The sequence below is a fragment of the Sminthopsis crassicaudata genome, chromosome 3, assembly GCF_048593235.1.
Source record: "Sminthopsis crassicaudata isolate SCR6 chromosome 3, ASM4859323v1, whole genome shotgun sequence".
Classification (NCBI taxonomy): Eukaryota; Metazoa; Chordata; class Mammalia; order Dasyuromorphia; family Dasyuridae; genus Sminthopsis; species Sminthopsis crassicaudata.
In genome coordinates this window covers 331,605,274-331,620,475 of record NC_133619.1, presented here as the reverse complement: position 1 = coordinate 331,620,475, position 15,202 = coordinate 331,605,274, and the positions used below count along the sequence as shown (strand labels likewise).

At 37.5% G+C, this 15,202-nt stretch overlaps 1 protein-coding gene across 1 annotated transcript in view; it reads right to left on the bottom strand.

The window, feature by feature from the left end:
- The window catches only part of PDIA5 (protein disulfide isomerase family A member 5), a 187,375-nt gene that overhangs the window by 71,454 nt on the left and 100,719 nt on the right, over positions 1–15,202 (bottom strand). Inside the window, exon 8 of the mRNA XM_074301401.1 lies at positions 10,312–10,379. Within this exon, the coding sequence (XP_074157502.1) occupies positions 10,312–10,379 (68 nt within the window). The remainder of the gene's footprint in view (positions 1–10,311; positions 10,380–15,202) is intronic.

Below are 15,202 nucleotides of genomic sequence, written 5' to 3'. Positions count from 1 at the left end.
ACCTGGACTAGCCTTTATCCATAAAATGTCACATATCACTCTTCCAAAATCTGCTCTTCTCAAACTGAGGGTGCATGTAAAAATACATATGGCTTTCTTCTCCACTGGTATAAGTTTCTTTGGAGTGGCCAACTGTGCCCAGCAATAAGAATCCCTCCCTCTTTGTCTGCTCTTCTAAATTCTGAAAAATGAAATTGTTACTGAAGTCAATTTGTTAGTAGATACTTTACTTTTTGCCAAGAGATTTGTCAGTAAGACAAAGCTTGAGCACATTATGGCAGATGTCTGGATAACTGAAGTCTGCCATCACTTTTAAATCATCCCTCTTTGCAAGTCTTATGATATGTTTTCCAAACTCATCTATTTCTTTCTATTCTAATTTCTTTTTTCTTCCCTTCCTTCTAAACCTTGTCTTTTCAACTTTGTTTCTATTAATCTGTACCTTGTGAAACATTTCACCTAATTTCATGGGTTTTTCTGTTTTGTTTTGTTTTTTTGTTTTGTTTTTTGAGGAAGAATTCATAATACTCAGCTACTTATGTAGGCTATAGCTGTTCTACTCTAAATGAATTTTTTCTGCTCCACCCAAACTGTTTGTACTCTATATCAGAGATACTGTAGAACTTAATTTTTTTTTATTTTGTTTTGTCAGGGATCCCTTTGACAGTGATGAATCAGCCTATAGGCCCTTTTTCAGAAAATGTTTTTTAAATGCCCAAAATACATAGGATTGCAAAAGGAACCAATTATATGGAAATACAACTCTTAAAGATCACAAACTTCAGATTAAGAGCTCCTTTAGTGTAGAGAGCACTGAGTACTGAGTAAGAGTAAGAGTTTAGGCTATATGACTTCTAGATCCTTATGATTCTATTCCCTTACAGAGCCGATACAGAGTAGGAACAATAAGGGATGTGGAGTTGGAATGAGTGACCTTGAACAACTCATAATTTGTCAGGGTCTTTTCATCTATAAAAACGATGGGAGTGGACTATATCAAGTGTTCTTAGCTTGGGGATTACATAAATTTTCTTTCTAAAAACATTTTTGATAATTATATTTCAATATAATTTATTTTTCATAATTATTTTATTTTATGCAATTACAAACATTCTGACAGGGCCCTATAGGCTTTAGCCAAAGGGATTGTCCATCGCACCCTAAAATGTTAAGGGCTCTTGGACTAGATCTCAGTTAGGGAGCATTCTTGCTCATAATTCTATATTCACCAAACATGTCTTGTACTCTCTTGCCTCTTTTCTCATGTTGCTTCCCTTGCATAAAATGTTCTTCTCTCATCCTTGCCAAATCTTACTCATCCTACAAGGTTCTGTTCAATTCCTTCCACTTATTGCCCTGAAATTTCTCCAAAATACTCTGAATGATTCTTCACTTGACAAATATTTGCTGAGAAATTACTGTGTGCTCCTACTGGGTAAGCTGTGAAGACAATCAAGACTTGGTCCTGAGCCTGAAGGAATTTAACAGTATGGTGGTAATGGAGGCAAGACAAGGGGACACATAAGTTATGACATAGCATCATAACATGGTATAAAGTATTTTTGATGTTTAAAGGAAAGAAACAAATACTGGTTTTATAAAGGAAAGAACATTTTATGCATATGATAGCATTGATATATAGGAGTTTGGTAAAAAAGAGAGGGGAGTGCAGAGACAAGAAAACGAGATTTGTTACGGGAACAGCATAGTCTAGTTTGCATGCCACATAAAATATGTGCAGAATGCAAAGTTGCAAAAAAGCCTTGAACGACAGGTTCAAAAAGTGTGGGCATTAATCTGTATGCAACAGAGAGCCACTGAAAATTTTTGAGCCAAGGAACAGAATAATCAATGTCATGGCTAAAGAAGATTAATCTGGAGGCAGCATGCAGTATGGATTGGAGGGAAGTAACCAGAAGCAGAAAGAACAGTGAGAAAGCTGTTACACTGGTTCAGAACTAAGGTAATAAGCAAGGATAGTGAGAATAAAATAGAGAGATACAGATTTGAGAGATACTGCAAAGGAAGACATTAAAGTGTGAGTGACTAATGAAGTATAGCAATGGAAAGAGAGAGAAGAAAGAAAACAAGAATCCTGACGTTTCAAGCCTCAGTGCCTAGGAAAACAAGGATGCTCCTGCCAAAATAGGGGTGAGGAAAAAGGAGCTATTCTGGGGTGGCCAGATATGGAAATCTGACCAGCCTAGAGCAGCAAATGGCATTCACCATCTCAAATAAATTTTGAGGTGCTGGTGGGATATCCAAGTGAAAATGTCCAATAGGGATTGGAAATGTGAGCCTTCTGAAATTAAATATTTAGGAAAATATCCACAATAGAAGTCAAAACTAAAAACATATGGGTAGAGGAGAAGAAAATGGAGAAACAGCCCACTGAGGAATAAAGTAGGATTATGGACAAAATCTTGGAAAACATCTGTCTATAGGAGGTAGAAAGAGTATATTTTACTTAAATAAAGTGTTTTACATTTATTTACACTGGTAATTCTTAAACCATGAACATCATGCTTTCATAAATTATGCACCTCATAACTGAATGTTTTGTAGCAAAATCATTTACTCAAACACAGCAGTGATACTGTTTATTGTTAATTCTGAGAGGATGCAATGACTAAATTTGGAATGCTTTTTCGATCCTATAGCTTAGTGTTTATATGCAAGTCAGTCACCAATTTTGCATTTCTCCATTCTGTTGACAAAATGGTAAATAAGACCCGGTTTTAGGATTTATTTAGGAAATATTTCCATTTTGTAGGATATCTGGCCCCAAACCCCCATGATTTGTAATTGCTATGAAATAAACATCCATTTTCAAATGCTAAGATGTTCAAATACATACTAATATATAAGAAATGTGCTAGAGGCATTAGAAAATATCTGGTGGCTATGAGGACCACAATTAACAAAGTACAAGTGACTCTTTCCACAACTTGATCCACAACTCCTCCTCCTGTAACTGTCATTCTGCAGCACCAGCAGTATTAGAAGGGTTAGCTAACCAACCTCCTTAAATAATCAAATTCTTCAACCAATTCACCAGATGGAGAATTTTCATTTATAGACTAGATGAAATCTGAAGATGAGGAAGAATTTGATCAAGCTCTTTTCAAAAGCTGCTTCTTCTAGACTGGCAAGAAGTTTAAAACTTTTGAGATCTTTATATTCTTTATCTAGCACATGCACTGAACAAATTCCCTTTGAATTGGGAATGTGGATGGGTAACAGATCTATGCAAAAGGAATGATCAAAGCAATGTTCTGACACCCTTAGAGATGAAGGGGCAAATGTGCTGGACAGTTCAAGAAGAGGAATCAGTACTTCACAGAAGCACTAAAATAGGAGAAAAATATATCTAGGGCACAGATCAGCCATAAAACATGGGGAACCTTATAAAAGAGAATGAACAATTAAATATTCACTTTGCTAATAGGCAATGCAGGGGATATGAAAGTAAAAGGGGAGAGGAGATAACAGATAAATATCCAAATATTAAAGCAACAAGATGGCCACTGTGATTTCAACTTGCCTATTAATGATCTTAGTTATCTATGCTCTAAAAGATTTACAGAATATCAAAAATATCCATATGACTAACTGTCCAGGAGGTATCAGAACAAGGGGTCCAAGGAAGGCAAAAAAGGCCAGATAGTCACTAGGCATGAAAACAGACTAGACCCAGACCTTGTCAACAAAGAGCTATAGGTCTAACATTTGGAGATATTTTAGAAAGTGACTGTGTACAGATATCTAAGGTCAAATATAAAAAGTAGGTCAGGAAAACAAACAGGCAGATAATAGCTTAAAAATCAGGCCAGTCACAGGCAAGAAGTAAAAAATCTAAGTAGACCAGCAGCTGGTATCAGGAAATAAAAAATATGCTCTCAAAGGTCAGGAATCCATTCATGAAGACAGGGTTTTGTTTTTTTTTTGTTTTGTTTTTTAAGTAAGGGGGAGGGGAGACCAGAGGTCAGAAAATTGGATAAAAAAAAATTGGGAAACAAAGGAGCTTGAACTTAGAAAAGTAATTGGGGGACAACTAGGTGGCACAGTAGATAGAGCACCAACCCCGAAGTCAGGAGGTCATCCCTGAGTTCAAATCTGACCTCAGACAATTAACACAGCTGTGTGCCCTGGGTAAGATGTTTAACCCCAATTGCCTCAGCAAAAAAAAAAAGAAAAAGAAAGAAAGAAAAGGAATCTGGCTAACAAGTATGGGATACTATCCACTAGCCCCAGAGGAGACTCTAATAAAGAGTTATATGAGTCAGGATCTCTTTGTAGAAAAGAAGTCCTCAAAAGAAATGCATTTAGAAAGTGATATATGGTAGCTAAGTTTTTAGCTATAATTCACAAAAGCTGATGTAAGCCATAAAATGCAGCAGTATTTCTACAGGAAAATGAGTTCAGAACTCGGAAACTCATAGAATGAATATATCTCTGTTCTGTCTCCCAATGTTGTAGAAAAAAATCCACCCACCCCCCTGCCCTTTTTATTGCCTCCACTGTCTATTCCTCTTAAAAAGCAATGGGAATAGGGACACCTCTAGTTCCAAGCTACTGGTGGTAGTTATTATGGACTGGAACTAGGGTTTGGGCCACAGCAGAGAAAGAGCAGGAAAATGAGACCTGTAGGAGGAAACTACAGGCAGTCCGTACCTCCTGCCACTGCAAATTCCCAGGGACACTTTAATAAAACTGGTACCTAGCATTTGTACACAATAGGAAAGCAATGAAAATTGTTCTCCCTATTACGTTACCATCCACAGGCTTAATACTGACATGCTTCAGAAAGCAGAATTTTATGTGAATAAAAATATGTACAGTTGTAAAAAGTCACATTTCAAAGTGCCCTTTATTATCCTCCAATTGGGGAATGACTAGACATTATGGTATGTGGATATAATGGGATACATCATATTGTATGACAAATGACTAAATAGAAAGAGCTGGGAAAAAAAATTGTAAAGAACTCCTATGAACTAATGTGCAGTAAAGTAAGAAAAATGACAATAACATTATAGAAAATTTTTGAAGGATTTTTAACCACTGTCAATGCAAGATGACTATCCAGGGAAATAAAGATCAAACATGCCACTCAATGAACTTAAAAAAGGCAGACAAACATAATACATTTAGGCATGGCCAATGTGGGATTAGTTTTGTTGAACTGGGTTTGTTTATGATGAGGGTTTTCATTTTTTTCTACTGTTCACTAGGGGCAAAGGAGAACACAGAGAAAGGGACAGATTCTAGAGACACATGGAAAAAAATGATTCTATTTTTAAGTGTTGCACATGGAGGATATGGTGTAAGATTATGATAGGATGCTGTTGTAAGAAATGGTAAGTATGAGGGTTTCAGGAAAATCTAGGAAGACTTAAATGAATGAATGCAAAGTAAAGTAAGTCAATCAGGAAAATATTGTGTACTGTGTACAATACTGTAAAAATGAACAACCATGACTTAGATACTTTGATCAAGACAATGATCCAAGACAAACCAGAAGGACTCTTGATGAAACAATGCTATTCATCTTTAGAGAGGTGATAAACTCTGAGTGAAAACTAAAGCATACTTTTTCATTTTCTTATTTTTGTTTTGCTTTTGTGCTTTCTTTTGTAGCACTGCTTACATAGAAATATATTTTTATAATTGATATATTGCTTTGTCTTCTCAATGGTAGGGAAATGAAAAGAGGGGGAGAATTTGGGTCTCAAAATTTAAAAGAAAATGTCAAGTATAAAAATAAAACTTAAAAAAAAAATTCCTTTGTAATTACCCTGCCAAAACCATGTCCTGGACCCTTGCCTAGTCCTAGTTCCAGCTCTCCTTCTTTTTCCCAAACCGTTGCCCATTTTGCTCCTTTCCTTTTCTTCTCTTTTTGGCTTGGTGCTTCCCCTTTCACATTAAAGTTTGGATCTTCTAACTAGGATTTCTGGCTTTCCCTGGCCCACCCAGTCACTTTGCTTATAACAAGCACACAGTCCTTGGGGTTCTCAGTACAAATAAAAACAAGGAAGCTACAAGAGGTTTAAGTGTTCAAAGTCTCATAGGATTCCATAAAAGGCAAGTGATAGGCTTGATATTTTCAAACTATAGCTACATTCTTATCTTTACTCTTGAGAGTAGCCCTATTTCTTAATGTAGGTGATGCTGCTGGGTCCTCCTCTTGTAATAAGGTTGCCTTTAATGGCTCTCCCATCTCCCTTATCTTTTTACTTAATCTGTGTGGTATAAGCACAGTGCTAAACACATAATAAATTCTTAGCAATGCTCACTGACTGAAAAACAAAAGACCTAACAGAAATGTGTTAATCGTCTAGATACACAGAGAGCTACAGGAAAACTGATCTATATTTCAGAAAAAACACTTTAAATTTCTGTTTAAGCATCCATTTTCTTCCCAACATCAAGATACTGTTCTTTCATTAAGGAGGTAGGGTCAGGGTTTAGGGACACAAGGTATACTATCAGAAAGACTGTAGAATATAAAGGAACAGAGCAAGGAGCTGACCCTTTCTTCAAGGCTACTGAGGACCCTAGAAGACTCCATTAGAAGTCAGGGAATGAGTTCCAAGCAGTGACTGGTCTGCAGCTTCAAAAGTGAAAGGGAGGTATGAGGGGAGGTGAAGTGCAAAGGAAGGAAAGGAGAATTTAACCAGGCAGGTGTTAAGCACTTTGCTGAAGTGAGAAGTAAATAAATCACCTATCTGTACTTCCTGCTCAGGCCTGAGTCAGCAGATGAAGCTCAATTGACTGGAAGAGGAAAATGAAGGGGTGACAAGTAGGACAGTTAGCAAGAAGATACAAGTCATGTAAAAACTACTAATAAAGTTGCTAACTTCAGAAGCAATTAGAGAGTGAAAAGAATCGAGAGGTACAAATTCTATGATAAACTGCAGTTAATAAGAAATATCCTTTGAGAGTTACTAAAAAACAAAACTATTTGAGACAAAATAACAGGAGAGGTTGTTTAAAAGCACCAGAACCTCAACAAGAACATCTTCTGGGTTCAACCAAATAACTTGCTGTGACTGAAGTTTCTAGGAGAGGCAACTTAATCAAGTGCTGGACCTAAAGCGCTTCTTTGTGAGATAGCTTTCCCAAATGGCTTCCCAGAACATCAACTACTTTTGATAGGTTCAATGTATTTCCACATACAAGTAGAGAAATAAGGAGCAACTTGACTAAGATGAGATGAGCTCTGAATTCACCCAATTCATTGCTACCCATTTCTTGGATCCTTTATTCAGAGAGCAGATAGCTCTGCTGCCATCTGACTGGATTACGAAACACTTACAGAATACAGAACACTTTTAGATGTCCCATCTTATAATGTACCCTGGGACTCTGCCAAATATATTATTATTCTTTTAACATGACAGCAGTACGAGACAGCTTCTGACTATTCTTGCTATGATTCCTCCATTTATTATTGTAGCATGTGAAAGAGACTAATCTATTGTTTAAAATTCTTAAACCAAATTAAGAAATAACCTAACATAAGAAAGAGGAAGAGAAGCCTATCTCAATTAAAATAAGGCTGCAGTTTCCATGAGTGATAAGATGATAAGAAGGGACAAAAACTGTTATTAGGTTTACATAGTGTTCCACCCAGCAAAATGTTAGAAGCAATGAGTCCTTTTTTGTTTGGGTTTTGGGGAGAAGGAGAGGAGGTTAGAGTGGATTCTCATTTCTTACAGCTTTTTCTGGGGGGAAATATATATATATCTGATACTATGAAGGACACACTAGGCTCAGAGAACCTAGGTATTTTTTTTGGTCAATTAAATTGATGACTCCACCTCTGTTCTCTAGTATGCCTGCTTTTCATATGCTAGGAATATCAAAACCAAAAATCTGAAATGCCAAATTGTTTAAAACTTAAGAGTTTAAAGGTCCATTTATAACAAGTTTTACATTTTAAAAATTAAGTTACCAACTATAAGACTCTGAGCAAGTCATGCTACTTCCCAAGGAGTGTTTTTTCATCTATAAAATGAAAGACTGGACAATATAGCTGCTAAAATCCCTTCTAATCTTAAAACCTAGGCATTAAATATTCAAAGGGTTTTCATGAAAGGGTAATGATTAGTTGTTGTTAATTAACAGTGGGAAAAAATAAGAGGAAATAGGCTCAAATATACATAGGAAAGATATAAAGAAAAACTTAACTAAACACAGAGAAATTCTTAGAATGACCTACAAATTTGGCTATTTTTTGATATTTCTTTTTAATTCGTCCCAAATGTAGGCCTTTCTCAAAGTTTAATCCTTGGACCTATTTTTCTTTCTTTACTGCTCTGCCCAGGAGAGCTCATTCTTTCTCATAGTTCTAGTTATCATCTCCCTGCGAATAGCTCCCAAATGAACATTTTCAGTCTTAAGTTTTCATCCATACATAGCATGTTTTAATCAAATACCCAACCTTTTACTCAAACTCAACATCCTCCCCCAAAGCACCTACCTCCCCTTCTGCCTGATGCTTCCCCCCGAAATGAAACCATTATTCTCCCAGTCAACCAGGTTTGAAACTTCAATAATGCTTCACTCCTCTTCTCTATGATCTCTACTGCCAGTCCTTGAGTCCTATCAATTCTTCAGAATATTTCTTAGGTCCATCGCTTCCTTTAGACTTTTACTGTTGCCATTCTAGTTCGAGATCTTTCAGCTTCCTTCTTAAACTAGTACAACTACCGCTTAACTGAACTGAACTGTCTGTCTCAGCCTCCAACCCAAGATTCAGGAAGAAAAAATTCCCTAAGGCACTCCACAAAATGGTCTGACCCCCACCCCCCTTCCTCCCCTCCCGCCCATTGTAACCCATGTGTAACCCATTCTCCAGGCCAGAGGAGCTAGAACGGTTTATGCCTGTTCTCTAACCAGATCAGACCCCATGATTAGGGCTCATGCTTCTTATCCAATTTATTTCCCATAATGATCACATTTTAAGTCTTCTTTCTATTCCCTCAATCTCTCAACCATAGCCCTCTATGGTTTAAAAAAAAAAAAAAAAAAAAAAAAAAAAAAGACAGCTAAATCTATTTTAATGAAAAGACTAAGGTCATTCAACATGAGCATTCTCTTTCACTCTGAAAATCTCACTATCATTACTAATTTTTGCCTTCCCTTTGGTAATAAAAGAAGAAATCTCTCTAATGTTCAATAAGGGTAATCCTTCTACTTTTGCTTTTGATTAAATTTCTCTTCCAGTTCCTCTAGGACCTTACTCCATTCATCATCTTCTCTCTTTTATCTTTCAATTTGGCCTCTACTTGGGCTCCTTCCCATCTATTTATAAACATGCTCTGCTCTCTGCATCCATCCTATATTTTCACTATCAAATAGAAGTGGTCTATACCTGATGCCTTCAGTTCCATAGTATCCATTTCTTCCTCAGTCCTCTGCAATCTCTTTTGACCTTTTATCACTCTACCAAGTCACCAATGACCTAATTTTCAAGTCCAGTAGCTTTTTTTTAGTTCTCATCCTGATCAATCTCTATATAGTAAGCTGACTGTTGACTACTCCATCCTTTCTGGAAATTCTCTTTTTTCTTTAGCTTCACCACATTTCCTTGCTTTTTACTCCCACTTCTTTGATTGTTCTTTCTCCTTTACTGACTGTAGGACTTAATTTCTAAAAATGAACATTTCCCCTAGCTTTTGACTTTGGCCCTCTCCCCTTTTTATTTCTATCTTTTTTCTGCAGGCTATCTTATTTACTCCAACAACTTCAACTATCATCCTTATGCAGATGACTTCATGATCCTAACATTAGATAGGTACTGCCCCATCCCTTCTATTCTCACTGATTCTCTGATTACTTGCTCTGGATGTTGAAATGCTCTTGTGAGTGATTCCCCCATTGTGTCATTATCATCTTTCTGCTTGAATGATCTACTATACTATAGTATGATCTACTATAATTCCTGACCAGCTTATAGACTATCTGTATTTTCCTCTCTATCTGCTCATGTTACCCTTTTTTGGATTGCAGTATATTCTTCCAATCTCCAGGCTATGCACCAGCTTGCCACTGACTCCCCAGAATGTCTTTTCTTTGCAGAAGTGAGAGATCTCTCACATCATACAACATGTTTAGCTGAGCATTACACAAAGTATACAAAGGCTCTTCTCTTCTATTCAGTAGATCCAGGAGCTTTAGGGACTGAGTCACTGATTCTCTTTCCTAAAATGTCTCTTTCCCCCTTCTTCTGGTCATACACCATTCCTTCCCCCAACTTTCAGTAAAGGCTTGTACCCCGTGCCCAGCAAAGAGCATCTCACTTACATGGGTGCCTTTTAGTTCTGTGGCTGCCTGTTGGAAAGATGGCATCATCCGCTTACACATGGCACACCCTGCAACACAATTAAGAAAAAAGTCAAATATGGTTATCCAAGATCTGAGGTTATCTTCAACCTTTTCTTCCGACCCTCTAATATCATAAGATCATAGGATGGGGGGACTTAGATATTTAGACCATAATTTAAATATTAGATATTAAGATATATCACCTAGTTCAACCCTCTCCATTTTACCAATAAGCAAACTGAGAATCAGAGATAAATTTGCTCAAAAAGAAGCCATTAAATGCAAAGATGGATAGAAAGAATTTTTATTAAGCTCCTCTTCCATGCCAAGCATGTTATCTAATTGGACCCTTCCACCAACCCTGTATTATTACCCCCCCCATCTCCAGACACTAAACAATAAGTATTAACAGTCTACTATCTGCCCAACACAACACTAAATAATACTGTCTGGTGTCATAATTTCATCCATGTATTGAACCATCCAGGAGGAAACTCTAATAATGCAGATTGTTCTGTTTTGTTCTCTGTTCCTTATAGTTTCAGAATTGCCAAAGGCAATTAAAGGTCCAGTGACTTGACCAGGGTCACACAGTAGTATATGTCAATGGGCAGGTTTTAAACTCAGGTCTTTCTGACCATGAAGCCAGCTCTATTTCCAGTATGCTATGCTATTAGATGATATACGGCATATTCCTTTCCTTCAAGTCACTTTCAATCTAATTGAGCTGACAGAGCTAACACTCATTAGACAATAAAGGTTAAATTGTTAGCTTTATGTGCCACTGATATTCAGAGACTCAGCTTAACTTGTTAGAAAAACAAGTTAAAAACAAGAAGATTTACTACAACACTAAATTATATTGAATGACTTTAATTCTACACCAGTCTCCCTAAACTGTACAAGTCAATTCATGGCTCAATGAGTAGCTCAGGAAATGCACACAACATCACTATAAACTTAAATCCAATGTCATTAGGAAGGAAAACATGGCATTAAAAATCAAATAACATAATTTAGAATAACAAGAATTAAGATATTCTCTACCATTAACAAAAAAAATTGTTTTTAAAATCATACACAGAGAATGGTCCTGTGAATGGACATCATTCAAAGAATAGAGGGACATCACGATTCTGAGATTTACCCTTGGCTGCTCAATCTGGACCAATCACAGGGTCCCAGATCTACCATTAATTTGCTGAGTGATCATGGTTATGTCACTTGTGAAATTGTAAAATTGAGGAAGTTAGACAAAATGACTATAAGAGTCTTTCCCAATAAGCCTGAAAAATAAATTACATCACATATTCCAGAACACTAGAAATTAGGATTACCATATGATACCATTGTCTTCTACTAATGGCAGGCATAATTAAAAAATGGACTACATTAACAGATCTTGCTGGTGATGAACAGGCTTTATAACATGATAGCATTTTAGGACACTAGGATGTCCTTTGCTGGACAAAGTCACACATGGAGCATGTTCTTTTAGGGAAGCCTTGGAACTTAAAAGTCTATTTAATGTTATTAGAGTATAGAAAAGGTGCAATCCTCATTTTCACTTAGCCCCAGGACATCCACAGAGCATCAAAATCTTAGGCACTACAAATATAGTATAAATCATAGAGGTCATTTTGGCACCATTTAAACTCCTCCTGCCCTTAAATCATAATAAGAATTCTGCAATGATCACACAAAGGAGAGATAGTTCTCTTGCAGACACAGGCAATTCCTAAAAGACCAGATTGCTTGCTAATTTAACAGATGCTATGCAGAAACAGGTTTTGAGAAGTGTCTGATAGCCTCAGAAGCCAAGGAAGAAGCCATGCAAAGTGTCAAACAGCAGATTCCCATCTCCATGCACTACAGTGGGACAAAGGGGCCATGTGTCAGCATTGTCGGTGCTGCCAAGGCCTGCTTCAGGCTAACATCTCAGCAGGAAGTGAGTGGGATAAAGAAAATGGGAACATTTCCTCATCTTGGAGTACATCCTAGAGAGCAGGGTTGAAATTCTTAAATACTCTGGGCTACAGAAAAAGCACAATAGTATGGTGGATAAAGCTAGTCTCACAATGAAAAAGACCTGGATTCAAATACCATTTTTGTGGCACTCCAGGCAAGTCATTCAAGAACTCGATGCCCTATGCCACTCTCTAAGCTGTAAAACAGCTGCTGATGTGAAGTAATGAGAGGCTTCTTCACTTCAAATTCCCTACTAAGAATGGTGTTTGACATGGTTTATTTAGTCATTCTTCCTATTTTTCTCTTTACCACCTCCTAAACTGGTATGCTAATCCAGACTAGGAAAGGTAGAAACAAAGGCATAACTCTCACGTGTTTAAAGGTTATAACATATCCTTTCTGCAAGGGAGGAAAAATCCTCTAAATATTCATATCTCAATTAACTGATTTATACCATTCACTCATCCTTCAGTTGATTCTTCATTATCTTGGAAATAAAAAATGTAAGGGAAGAAAATATAGAATTATCTGGGGAACCTGTCCCCAACATAGAGACACATAAAGATGAAAAGGGAAAAAAATGGACACCAATGAGCTCAGCTGGATGCACATTCTCTAGGTAAATAAGCCTAGATAAATGTGCCAAGTGAATGTCAGTGGACTATCCTGGGAAAGGATTATTTGGCTGAGGTTCAGAAAAAGCGTTTCCTGACCATTCCCCTCCCTATCTATACCAAAAATAAGAATAGGGGAGACCTATGGAAGGAGCAGCTTAAACAATGTGGATAATTAAGGAGGTCTGGTAGAAAAATATTTGAGCACCAGCAGGTTTTTCCCACCACTGGAAGAGAATAGAGGCTATAAAGGTGAGATGCAGATGGGCTCCCACCAGAAGGATAAAAGAATGCTTTTGGTGCCAGGCTTACAAATGACAGCTGCTAAACATCCCCAAAAGGGACTGTAGAGGTTTTAAGGATGGGAGAGAAGAGAAACAGCATCTGCTCTTTTATTATAAGGCTCAACCCTCTGAGGATGGATTTGCCATTTTGCCTGTTCTCCTGTCAGAAAAATCAGGAGGTGATTCCCAGAGAGAATGATTGTCGTACCGATTAAGTCAGCCCACTAACTTAACACAACTCAGAGCTTCATTACCTCCCAAATTCTCCACCAGGCATCAAGAGCACACCCACTCAAAAGGGAACAAGACACCTCTAGTGTAAACTTAAACTAATTATATCTGGCTACTTCCTCAGAATACCCTACCTGCACCCCAGACTCTGAATCACCAATCTCAAGGGATTACATAAGGAGAAGTCATTTCCACCAAGTGAGGAGAATGGACAGGTGCTCTCAGGAAGATAATATGTGGCAGAGAGAAAGATAAGTTGAAGAGAAGATTGATGATATTTAAAAAGATAAATGAAAACAAAGCAAATCATTTAAAGAGCCTCAAGAAAGTCAGTTGATAAAGTCTTCCAAAATAAGTTAGGCCAGAAAGCAGAAATGGGTTCTCTGGAAATAAAGAGAGGCTGGAGTAGATGATTTCTTATAGATATTCCTGATTAGTTCTAGCAAAATGTGTGAGAATGGAAAAATCATTGAATTTCTGGACTTTGGGAGGTCACTGACTATCTCCAGGCATCATTTTTCTTGTCTATAAAATGGAACAGTTGGACTTGATGATCTCCAGAATCCATCTCAGTTCTAGCTCCTGTGACTTATGACTCTTAATATCCAAACTACTAACTATCTAAACCATCTATTGATCCTATCTAAAAAAAAAAAAAAAAAAAAAAAAAGCCCTCTGCTGTCCCCCACAAGGAAGGAACCTCCGAAGTAATCTCATGAAATGGAAGGAACGAAGGGCACAGCACCGAGGAAGAGAGACTAGCCTAAAGCCACCAAGAAGGCATGGCAGCAATAGGAAATGGTCCTAGGAGTCAATATGCCCTCCCAGGCAGAGGCTCAAGCTTAGGCACAGTAGCTGGGCTCCAAGAGATAAAGTAAGGTGTCATGTCAATGTGAGATATTAATGATGATCTTGTGCACAAGAAATTAAGACTGTGAGAAGGGAAGAAGGAAAGATTTTGTTCAAAGAAGGCTTCAGGGAAGAAGCTGACTTTAAAGAACAGGTGAGACATAGGACACTGTTACCCTTCACTTGCTTATATCCACATCCCAATACTCAACCATCTCCACAGGCATATGTCCCCATATTTATACACATACCCATGCACATACCCTTTTAAGATCTTTTAAAAATCTTGGATTACATAGAATGTTAGGATTAGAAGGGATTAACTAATCACTTTGGAAGAAAGGGAGCTAAGACTGCCCAGGAGCCAAGCAGCTTGGTCGAGGCTGGGCGGGTAATAAGTGGCAAGTCCAGACTTGCTGTCCTGCTTGGTCCTAGCATCCAGCATGTTTTATACTCCAGCATGCTGACTTTAGATGAGAAGAAGGTACCAATGGCACACTCTCAATTTCTACCTGGTCACTCAAGGACATAGCAACAAGGAGCCTAAGGAGCAAAAGCATCCAAGAGTAAGAACCCCATATCCTGAGCTCAAAGAGGGAAGTAACTCATTGAAATGACCTGTAATACAAATAGTCCTTTAGAATGTGAAAGGAGCAGGATCACCAAGAAAAAGAAACTTTCATGTATAGCTTCAGGGTTTCTGAAAAGAAAGAATGGCAATGAGTAGAGAAACAAATTGAACTACTAAATGATTGTTTTATCAGGTATGCAAAAAACATATAGGATTGAAGAAAAATGGAAAAAACAAGGGCATGCAGGATGAAGACAGAACCACATGATGGGTTCTGGACTCTACAGGAAGGAGAATTATATCAGAAGAGGAAAACGGCCAAAAGGGAAAAAAGGAAGACAAATGAGGAGAAA